General features: G+C 40.0%; 1 protein-coding gene across 1 annotated transcript; it reads right to left on the bottom strand.

The window, feature by feature from the left end:
• Positions 1-8,553: 8,553 nt before the first annotated feature.
• On the bottom strand, positions 8,554-11,586 carry LOC117933915. The gene is made up of 3 exons (XM_034855498.1): positions 11,513-11,586; positions 9,806-9,867; positions 8,554-8,951 (listed from the first exon to the last, which is right to left on the bottom strand). The coding sequence occupies exons 1-3, from the start codon at positions 11,584-11,586 to the stop codon at positions 8,554-8,556; spliced, it is 534 nt and encodes a 177-aa protein (XP_034711389.1).
• Between the last annotated feature and the right edge of the window lie 276 nt (positions 11,587-11,862).

The following is an 11,862-nucleotide window of genomic DNA, read 5'->3' on the forward strand; positions in this document are numbered from 1 at the left end:
TACGGATTTCCCTGCAGAGATGGAAGAAATTAACCCAATAAAGCTGCTTCCATGAAATATACTACATGAAAACAAATAAATAAATACAATGACTGCGAAAAAAAACCAGGGAAGCTCTCCCCATTGCATAGAAAGCTGTGAAGAGAAGATTGAGACCTTGAAGAAATAATGTGATTGATATCCAACGCTTGCCTGAGCTTGCTTCATAGTGGTTAATTTTGGGAGGGAAATTTATACAAGAGAGTTGCCTTCAGTTGATGATCCGTTTGAGGAGATAAACGGAAGCTATCAAATAACCCCCTTAGAAGCTTGAAAGGTCAATCCTTCACCAAATCTCTCTCTCTCAAAGTCCAAGTCCATTTTTCACCAAAGATCTTTCCCTCTCTCTCTTTCTTTCTCTCAAACTCAAAGGTCTATCTCTCTCTTTTTCTTTCAACAAAGATTCTCTCTCTGTCTACCACTTTGCTCTCTCTCTCTCTCTCCCACTTTGAAGGGCACATCTTTCACGAAATCTCTCTTTCTCAATTTTCCAATTTGATGGTGGAACCGCATGCACATAACATAAGGAACAAATGTTTTCAAATTATGTTTTTAGTTTTTATAAATATTCCTGACACTTCTAATTGTTTTTTTATTTTTAAAAACAAAAATAAAAGAAAAATTCAATGATTTTTCAAAAATCTTTTACTGATCTTTGTTGGTGTGATTTGGAATGATTTGGACAGGAAGAATAAGATGGAGATAAGTTATAAGTGTTGATTTCTCATTAAAAATTGTTCTTTAAAAAAATTCAAAATCAAATAAATTTCCATACCTTTATCTTTTAATTTTTTTTTTCAAATTATAAAAAGAATAACAAATACTGGCATTCATAATTGTTTTTAAATGCTAAGGTTTTTCTTTTTTTTGCTAAAAAAAAAAGATTAAAATACTCAAGTGAGCAAACATCTAATTTTTCTCATTTTTTTTTTAAAGTTTTTGATCTCTTGATATTTTTAAAATAATAATCTCAAGCTTTTTTATTAAATATTTTCCCCAATTTGAAATAAAAGTATTAGCCAAATAGAAGTTAAATTTGAAATAAAGTCCTTCACATATCTATATCCATTAAAAAAATGAATGATGAACTAACAATTTTTTTATTTTTTATTTTTTATAAATTGTGACTCATATTCATAAAAATATCTTTCATTATTGTTGTTACACAATCCGAGCAGGTAGTCTCATCTATTTGCCACAAGTTGGATGAAGGAGGCGGCCAACAGTTCGGTCTAAGTTCCTCAAGAGGCAGATGGCTATAATCCTTGCACAAAGGCTATCTGGATGGTTTGTTTGGGCATGCTCCTTTGATGTTCAAGTCAGTAAGTGGCTTAAACAAGTCAAATTCTTTTTCAGAAAGAAAGCTGCTTCATTCCTTTGTAGAATCCACATGGTTATTTATACATTTTGCAGTGTAACGTCTTACCAAGTGTCTTAATAGCACCTTAATTGCGTTTGATTGTGCGATTTGATGACATTGATTGTCGATGCATAACAGTTGCCACGCCATGATAAGCCACTAAGAATGAAATGTTTCCTATAATGGTCGTAGTTAATATGGAGTGTGCCAGACACATAATTTGTACATTAATGAGTGTGTAAATGCATGATAAACGGTCATGTCTTAGCCATGTTGTATCAGTGCAGGATTTATCTGTCTGAACTACTTTGAGACGGATTGGTCACCCAACCTAAGGGACGTACGGCCATCTGGTTGAGAGCAATTTCCCAGACGACACCTCAAGCCAAACAGTCGTAAGACGTCAATGCCCCCAAGTCTTGCAATTGGGCCAGGTAGACGTCAGACGACTAAATGCAAGAGTTGTGACTTTTGGAGATTTTAAATCATGGCGTCCAAAATCCATGTGTCACATGCTCATTGGTCGAGGAGTCTTATTAATCGAGGCGTAGTGTTAGGCGATGCACCCCGTAGGATGTAGTGATTTTTTACAACCATGCCCTGTATAGGTTGGTTGCTTTTAGGCAGATGGTTCATTTCCCCTTTGCTGTTACTTTTTGGTAATTTTTTTTTCTCTCCATCAAGGATGCTTTAGGCCTTCAAAATCTCCACCGTGACGGTTGTTTTCGATAAGGCAATTCTGGTTCCACCATAAAGCAGTTACCAGGTATAGAGTTTCTTTTCAATCTTTATTTTTATGGCTTTTTCTTTATTGATGAATGCACTTTCTCCATGGTTTTTGCTTGTGCGTTCCATATGTTTTGTCGAAATATGTTTTTGTATCAATCTGGTGTGGATTTGGAGTCGTGTTTGCCTTTTACTAGCATTCTGAGAGTTATGCAACGTTTCTAGGCTCAGGCGAGGTCATGGTCTGAGACCATTGACACTGTTTGAGCCAATAAGTTTTGTGTCAAGCCGTTTAGGGTAGGATCCATGTGATGAACGTAGTTTTCGGTAAAGTGTCTTTGTAGGGCGTCCCCATTCTGACCAGTTAGCGTTCTCTGTCGTGCAGGTGTTCATTCAGTATTTTTTCCGTTTGCAAATATGGACATAAGTGGGGTCGCATCTATAAGCAATAAAACTCAGCACAACGGGGCTAAGTCATCCTGGTCTGGTCGTTTCCTAATGGGATGATTGATTGGCGAGTTGTCTGAGCAGCAGTTCCGTGCTCGCTACTATATCCTGGAGTCTATCTTTATCCGACTATCAGATGGGAATAATTTATCTACAGACGAGCTTCATAACAACATGATCTACTTCACCAAAGAACAGTTTGTAGCGGGACTCCGCTTGCTCATTCCCTCATTGGTGAAGCAATTCTTGCATTTCTCTCGAATCCTTCCTATCTTCATTCATCCCAACGTCATCTGGATTTTGATGGGATGAAGTATGTTAGACACCCTATACTAGTTGGACTTGTCCTTGTTGGAGGTGATGTTCATGTACATAATAAAAATGAGCCTTAATGAATGCTTTAGTCTGTTGACTCACATCCCCTCTTTGCAGTTTGTAACTGGATTGCTGGACTATAGTAAAGGTTATGCCAAAGGACATGTATTGGTGTCTGATCCATGGAGTGGATCAACTAAGGGTCCATATAGACTATTTAAGCCCACACGTTCTTTAAAAATACCAAGTATTGAACGTCTTCACAACTGATATAGGACTTATTTATTGCTTACTTTCACTTATGACTTCCATTAATATGTGCTCTGTCTGTGTAGGCAAAAATAGATGGGGCCACTTGGTTGAGTGGGTAGAGAAGTCATCATTTACTTGCCTCAGCAAGCTGTTTGAGATTGACCAGTCTGAACGAAGTCATAATGTGTTGCTCACCAAGAAGAACCTGAAGATTGTACTTGCTCAAGCGAAGCCATCTGTAATTTTTTTTTTTTTTTTTTTTTTTGTGGTTAGCACCACTAACCCTTGTGTTGGTTGAGCACTTCGTGTTGAAAGACTTGCCTTTTTACGAGGTTTCCTGTCTTGTTGATGTCAAGGCGAGACAAGCCTATCTAGATGCTCATGAGAAAAAGCACCAAGATGAGACTTTACGCCAAGCCCTTGACTCCACTTCCTAGGTGGCTTCAAATCCTGCCCCCTAACTAGCAAAGAAGAAGACTGTCATCTGGCCTCAGGTTCAGGAGATTGTGACTGAGTCGGACGAATTGTTAGAAACAGAGCAGACTGAGTGGTGTGAGACTATTAAGCTAGTTGTGCCACCTATAATCGTAGAAGTTGAAGAAGAAGAAATGGCTGCTAATTTGCATTAAAGAAATGGCTAAACAAGGCCATTGAAGTTGGGTCTTCGTCAAAGAAACAAAAGACGGACGAAAAGGGCTTGTCTTTCAGGCTTGTTGCTAATGCTTCACCGATACCAACTCCTCATTCTCTACCTGCTTCTAAGGCACAGGACGCGGAAAACATTCATTTCCATGGGCTAAGAGAGACAGCCACCATATTTGGTGATGACTCTACGCTTAGTGCACATATTCTACTGGTGACTCCCGTTGATGAGCCCAATTGGGAAGTGTTGGACGTTCTTTTAGAGCGCTTCCCCACATTTACCAACATGGAGCCTCTAGCTTCCCATATGAACAAACTGTTCCCTATAATGGAGCGGGTTCCAGTGGACGTGACTACAGATCCTCAGCAAAACTTTATGGCTCATGTTCTACATGGGACCTGAAGTGAGACCATTGAAGTAATCATACGCTTAAAGGATTATTCAGCCATGTAGACAACGGAAGTGGTATGATCCTTTTTACACATAATGCATGTGATCTCCATATCATTTTTTCTTACTTTTTCTCCATGGTTCTTAATGAAAGATTGTAGCGAGGTCTAAAACTTGATAAGACAATTTCTTCATCTTTTTAAACAGTTGAAGGCAACTGAAAAAATCGGAGCATACACGGCTCATGGCATGGACTGCTGATTTGTTCCCAATTGGTATATCAACTGATTCATGTCCTCTCAATGGTCCCCAACAACGGTGCCATTTGATTCGTGTCCAGCTGGTGTTCCTTGATTGCGGTCCTCAAATGGGAGTAGTCAACAAAATTTATAACCTATTACACCATGTACTAGGATAGCCTCAACTAGCATAGCATAGTGGCTCTAGGGTCGTTCACTGGGATAGGTTTCACTTCACAATTGATATCAATTCAAAGATGAATTGGTGTTTTTTCATTTCAAGGTTAGCTTTAAAAGAAACATAAACTTTGGTTGAAAAAGGCTTGGTTTAAGCTAACCAAAAATAATAACTGATTTTAATTACAAAGAAAAGTGTTTCTTGGAGTTTTAGATCACTAGGCTCAAGTTCCTTATACAAAAAGAGAGTTTCAGGTCACTTGTTTCTTTTCCTCACATTGGGGATTTAACATGTAGTTATTTCCCGAACCGGTGTGGTACAGATGCTTTCCCTTAATGGGTTCAAACACTAAAATCCCTCTCATGATGCATCTTGCAATGACTCATGCCTTTCACCTAGCATTTTCATTCAAGGTGATCCTTAACCTTGGATTAGCCGTCAAAAGCTCGCAAGAGATAACTAATGGATGTCTCCTTAGAGTCCAAAAGCTTACCAAGTATTGGCTATTCTAGAAAATCCTACCTTTAAATCACCTCTCAAAGGCTCGCAAGAGGTAAACTAGTGCATCTCAATGGATAGAGATCACTTGCCTTACCAAGTGTTGGCCCAGGTGATTTAAAGGCGTTTTAAGTTAACTAAAAACATAGAAACCATTTAACGGGTCACACTTTCTCTTCATTAAAAATTGAAACAACAAAACTTTCAATTTATGCATTTGGAAACTTACCTGACTTTCTTCACTCCAAGAGACAAAGAGCCTAGCCACTCATCCTCTGAGGAAACATCCTCAGAGTTTGTTTGGTTGGAAATAAAAATAACGAGAAAACAAAAATATGAAGGAAAAACAGAGCAAGTGCTTTGTAAAATATATTTCTTCCTATGATCCTCCTCTCATCAGATTACATATATTACAAGATTTTTGATGGATTCATTTACATTGGTTCAAAGATATATATAGAGAAGATATTTTCTAAGAAATATCCAATAATATCTTTGACTGATTACAAGGAGAAAATAGAAATTTACACAAAATATCTTGAGAAAAAATCTAACTAAGTCGGTTGCAACTATCTGAGATTGTACAGGTGGATCCGCAAGGTGATTCACACGTTGAATTATCCATTTGCAAGTTTGAACTTTGATTTCACAACTTGGAGGTGATTCCGCAACTTGAAGATGATTTGCAACTTGATTCGTAGCTTGGAGGTGATTTTGCAACATGGTTTGCAGAGACGGGTCGATTTCGCAGAGGAGAGGCATTTTCACAGCCCATTTCGCAGCTGCGAAATGAGGGTGGAGGGCTGCGAAATGGCACTCGTGTGCCAAGGGGTGGTTTCGCAGCTGCGAAACCACCTGCGAAATGGGGGCTCGGCTGCGAAATTTCCGCTTAGCTTTGCGCGGTTGTCTTCAAGCGGCCATAACTCCTTCGTTTCAACTCCAATTCGCACACCGTTTGAAGCGTTGGACTTCCTGACTTCCAAGCTCGAAAGGAAATATAATATGCATGAAATGGACTCCATGAAGTACTCAAAATGTGTCCAACATTTCTGTCCTCTTTGAATTCTTCATGTTAGATTTCTCTCTTTGCTTTCCCTCCTTGCATTCTTGATTGGTTTTGCAAAGAACTACGAAGCTCTAAAGCTTGAAATTCTTCATGTAAATGAGTTTCCATTTGCTTTGCCATGGATTATATCAAGCTTTTCCTCATCTTAGATTGCTTTGGTGATAAAAAAAGCTATCAAAAACGTCAAAACTTAACACAATTTGATTAGAAACGATTGCAAGGGTCCTTAACATGCCAATTGAGTTAAAAGGTAATAACTACTACTCAAAAGTGTTTAAAAGAGTTAATTACAAGCTATAAAATAGCACTTTTTAAGTAGTAATCAACTACCAGAGGAAGTTGTGACCAAGCTAGAGACGACCAAAGCAATTGAAGCCACCACACGGAAGACGATAGTTGAGAGCGTGAATCTGTTAAGGAAGGTAGAGATGAAGAATGATATGCTCCAGGACGAGATCCGCCAGTTGAAATTAGATATGGCCATCACTGAATCGTCTAAGGCCAAAGTTAAGGAAGAAGGTGCTGGGCTAAAGCGGGAGCTCAAGTGGACCATGTTTGGCTTTTCGAAGGAGAATAAGGAGTTGGAAGCGACATATCAACAACAAGTGGATGATATGTTCTTTTCAAATACTAATGTTGTATGAAGAAACATGGCATTACTGATGATATACCCAACATTCCATTAGACGAGGAGGATAAACTTGAGCTGGGTGATGGTGTCAGGCAAGAAGACAGCTCAGGAACAGGAACAAATCTCTAGCAATCAGCCATGAGGATTAAGATGCAATTGCTTTTACTGTCCTTTTTTTTTGGTCGCTTAGGCCTTTTGATAGTATAGACATCAACCTTTTGGCATTTCCATTTTTGAGTGCTACAAATGAACATAGTTTTCAATGAGTTTCCATGTTTTGTGAAATTTGCCCGTGTACTTGATTTTGTACCATCATATTCACTGCTTGGCTCAAGTTATTCCTTTGGCCTTGAGTGATATTAAGTATCTTGGGCCTTTTAGCCTTTCTCCCATGGGAGCTTTAAGGCTAGTTTCACTTAGGCTATGCCTTGATGTTCTTTAGATTTATGGCTCGGACCATATTGGCCATGCCATTTACAATTCGACTTATTAGCCGTTTACAATCTGGCTTGTTTAGCCGTACAAAAATGAAGTATAAACATGATTTATGCACAACTTGTTTATTGATAGTATTTCTTCAAATTTGCTACATTCCAAGGACGAAGTAGTGACATTCCGTCTAGTGTCTATAGTGGTATGCTCCTATTTATCCCATTTTGTATACAACATAAGGCTAGGCTAGAGCCCGCCAACTCCTATTTCGACTGTGTTTTCAAAGATTCTTTTCAGGACCATGTTGCTTGGATGAAACAAACATAGGTGCGCTCTCTTGTTGTAATGAGCCACTGTTCTTTGCTGATAAGAGGCTAATCGGATAGCTGCGACCTCTCGCTCTTCATCCACCCAATCTAAGTGTACTTCAAGATTTCTTTCATTGGCTTGTGATTCTTGCATTGTTGTCCATAGACTGTGGGTAACCTTATTTTGGTGTGAATGACAACTTTCCATCTAATGCAAGGGCAACAGGGTGACCCCAGTAGGCCGTTATTTTGTGGTTCTGTAAGCCCACAGTACGCCAAACAATTTGTCTACCCATTCACCTCTTGCCCCTTCCAATTGTTTCTTCAAAAAATTTAATAATTTTTTATTTGCCATTTCTACCTGCCCTATTACTTTGTGGATACCAAGGTGTCGAATAAATGTTTTTGATCTTCAATTTTGAACAAAACTTTGGAAGATACTGTTATTGAATTGCGGCCCGTTGTCCGTGACGATTGCATGAGGAATTTCGAATCTGCATTAATGTTTTTCCAAACGAACTTTGTTATGTCTTTGTCTTTGATGCTAGCATAGGCCTCAGTTTCTACCCACTTGCTAAAGTAGCTTGTGGCTATGAGCAATAGTTTATTTTTAGCTACGCCGGTTGGTAATGGGTTGACTATATCCATCATCTATTGAGCAAATGGCCAAGTACTGGTTATTGGGTCAGCATTCCATTTCATTGTAGGCTAGTAATAGCCTTGTGAATAGGCTTGATGCACTAAGGTTCGTCCTCCTGGGTGGTTGCCGCATACACCTTCGTGCAATTAAGCTAAAACATCTCGAGCCGCTGAATTGGTTAGACATTTCAAATAAGGCCTCCCAAATGACCGTCTGTACAATTGATCATTGATCAAAGTAAATTGGGTAACCTGAATACGAAGCTTATATGCTTGTTTCCCGTCATCTGAAACTTCATCAGTGCAGAGGTAATTAGCAATGGGGTGCATCCACCATTCACCTGCATGGGCCACATCATGGACCCGTTCTAAAGCAATAGAAGGCATGGGCTAGACATAAACTGGCAACATGATATATTTAGTGATGGGCAAGGAGACGACAACTCTGACCAGTGCATCTGCTTTTCTGTTCTCTTCATGAGGAATACGTTTGACTTTCCAATCAGATAGCTTGGCTAAACAAGATTCCAGACCATTGAGGTGGCAAGTCATTCGTTCATCCCTGGCCTCATACTCTTGCTGGATTTGCTCAACCACTAATTGGGAGTCACTTCCTATTTCTACTTTCGATGCTGCAAGTGCCAAGGCGAGTTCAAGGCCAACTATAATTGCCTCGTATTCAGCCTCCTTATTAGATGTAGGAAAATCGAGGTGAATGGACTGATCAAGCGGTTTCCCAATAGAGGAGAGTAGTACGAGCCCTACTCCAGCCTCTGATACTCGTGATGCTCTTTTTACATGGAAGATCCATCAATGGTTGATGGTGTTAGTCTGTACCCATTTTTTGGGTAGCTCGACTATAAAGTTTGCGAGGATTTGGCCTTTTAGTGACAAGCGTGGCTTGTATTGTATGTCATACTCGCTTAACTCAATAGCCCACTTCATCATCCGTCCAGATAGATCTAGCTTGTGCAAGATAACCTTCAATGGATGATTTGTCAAGATTGTCACTTGATGTGCTTAGAAACATGGACGAAGCTTTTTAGCAACAACACGTAATGCTAGCGTCGTCTACTCTACTTGAGAGCATTGGGTCTCAATGACCACCAATGCCTTACATAGTAAATGGGTTTTTGCCTGTTTTCTTGGGCTTGTCAGAATAGGACGACATTGACTGAATAGTTTGAGACAACAAGATACTTGTATAGTTCTTCTCTCTCATCTAGACAACTTAAGATGTGAGGTTCTAAGAGGCAGTGCTTAATAGCGTCAAAGACACTATTGCAATCCTCTGTCTAGCCAAACTTTTGGGCTCCGCGTAGAGTAGTGAAGAACGAACAGAGTTTATCAGTGAACTGGGCTATAAATTGGCCTAAGGCTGCAAGATGGCCCATTAGTCATTGTATTTCCTTTTAAGTGGACATAACAAGTGTCTCAAGCATGACCTTCATTTGGTCCGAGTTTATTTCAATTCCTCATTGAAGTACCAAAAAGGCAAGAAACTTGCCCACACTAACACTAAACGCACATTAAGCGGGTTAAGTTTCATATTATACTTCCATATTAAGGCGAATGCTTTTTCCAAGTGTTGCATGTGTTCCGTGAAAGTTTTACTTTTGACGATTAAGTCGTCAATGTATACCTCCACTGTTCGTCCCATCAAAGGTTTGAAGATCTTTGTCATCACCCTCTAATACGTTGCAGCTACATTTTCGAGCCCAAAAAACAAGATGTTATAGCAATATAATCCATGAGGTGTGATAAAAGTCGTTTTTTCTTTATCAGGACGAAACATGGGGATTTGGTAGTAACTGGAGAAAACGTCTAAGAAGAAGAACATTCTGTTTCTAGATGTAGAATCAACAATTTGATCGATTCGGGGCAAAGAGAAGCTATCCTTTAGGCAAGTGTCGTTTAAGTTCGTATAGTCCACGAATAATCGCCAGGTTTTTTTTTCTTTGGTACCACCACAACGTTGGCCAACCAATCTGGATAGGTAACTTCCCAAATAAAGCCAACGTCAATCATTGCCTATTCAGATTGGTTGGCCAACGTCGTAATGGTATCAAAGAAAGAAGAAACCGGGTGAGTAATGGGCCCATCTATCGGTCAGACACTGTCATCCATGAACGTGCATTGAACGGTATGCACTCTCTCTCTGATAGAGGCTGTATGAACTAGCCTTCACCCCTGTTTTCGGGAGCTGTACTTGTCATCTACAGGCTCTCCATGTATATAGTTGATGACTGATCTAGGTGCTGTGGGAAACGGAGGGGTCTATTGGGCTACTCTTTCTTTGTCTCATCCGTTAGGGGCACGAACATATTACTTTAGGTGTTCAACTTTAATGAGCTCTTCTACTAGGTAGTGTAGGTTCTTGCACTACTCCGTTATAGTAAGAGCATCGTCATTTCTAGTCTCGCTTGGCTGAATCAGTCTTAATTGGTTTTGGCCATTTGAACTTAGACAACTCTTGAATCAATGGAAGGAACTGCTTGTAAGAAATGGTCAGTGGGTGAGCCTAAGGGGTTGTTATTTTTGTCCATCTTGCTTCAGTCTCTCTTGTTCTAGACTGGTTGTTTGAAGGCTTTGAGTTTCTAGCTTTGTTATTTTTTCTGGTCGGTTAGTGACCAGAACCTGCTGAGAAGCTGCTCAAACATCATCCTCGAGTGTAACATACTTATCCGTTTGTCTGAACATATCGTTCATCGAGGTGGATAGCTTTTTGGCCAGGGACTCAAAGAACAGAATGCCTGGGCTTATACTCCACTTGAAGATCTAAAGAATGGCATCCATGATGTAAAACTTTACCTGAAGTACTGCTTGTCTGAATCACTGCATGAAGTTCCTCAGCGATTTGTTCTCTTGCATCTTAATGTTTTGCAAAGTGCTTATATTCTACTTTTGACATGCAGAACATAAGTAGTGGCCCACAAATGCCTCATAAATATCACAAAATGAATTGCTGGAGTTCTGAGGAAGGCAATGAAACCACGACAAGGCCGAACCGTGGAGATTGGCAAGAAAAACCTTGCAAAGCAGCACATAATTCCCAATGTCCAATGTCATCAATTGTTGTAGTGCAACAAATGATCAAATGGGTTACTTGTAGCATGGTACATAGTGAACTTGGGTACCAGGAACCCTTTGGGAGGTTCATAGCTTATGATATGAGGGTCGAACGATGTGGAAAACATATCATCCAACCATCGGTTGATAGAACCTAATTCTTTCCTATGGGCTTAGGCATAGCTGGCAACTACGGCTGTGGAGCTTGGAAGCTTGGTGATGCCTTCTATTTTAGTCGGCCCAATCAAGCCTTCAAGGGGTTGGATATTTGCACAAATGCCTGGGCCTGTTGGTCTTGGGCTCCAGGCAGGCCCTCATGGCATTTGACAAGTAGGAACCCCGTCGATGTCCCATTTTCCGTTTTCCTCTGCTGGAGCTAGCAACCTTATCGAGGTGGGATTGGTTGGTTGAGGCATAAGGTTGATCGGTCTAAGTAAGAGAGCGATTAGAGAAAAAGTCTTCCTTATGCGTTTGGTGAGACGACTCTACATGTCGTAGAGATGAGCGTGTTGTTAGGCTGCAACTTCGATCAGGGTTGGTCAACTAAGAAGGGGTGCAGTGGCTTTGTGAGCGATGCCCCTCGACCATCTAAGTCCGCAACTCCTGATTTTCACGTTTTAGCTATTTGGC

The sequence above is a fragment of the Vitis riparia genome, chromosome 16 (genome assembly GCF_004353265.1).
Source record: "Vitis riparia cultivar Riparia Gloire de Montpellier isolate 1030 chromosome 16, EGFV_Vit.rip_1.0, whole genome shotgun sequence".
In the NCBI taxonomy this organism is placed as follows: Eukaryota; Viridiplantae; Streptophyta; class Magnoliopsida; order Vitales; family Vitaceae; genus Vitis; species Vitis riparia.

Bases quoted from the DNA above. Each gene is read 5' to 3' on its own strand.
- LOC117933915 (XM_034855498.1), bottom strand. From the start codon at position 11,586: ATGGGACATCGACGGGGTTCCTACTTGTCAAATGCCATGAGGGCCTGC. The intron at 9,868-11,512 runs GCATTTGTGCAA...TCGAAAATGTAG, and splicing joins CCCAAGACCAACAGGCCCAG to CTGCAACGTATTAGAGGGTG. The intron at 8,952-9,805 runs GTATACATTGAC...ATGTAAAAAGAG, and splicing joins TGATGGGACGAACAGTGGAG to CATCACGAGTATCAGAGGCT.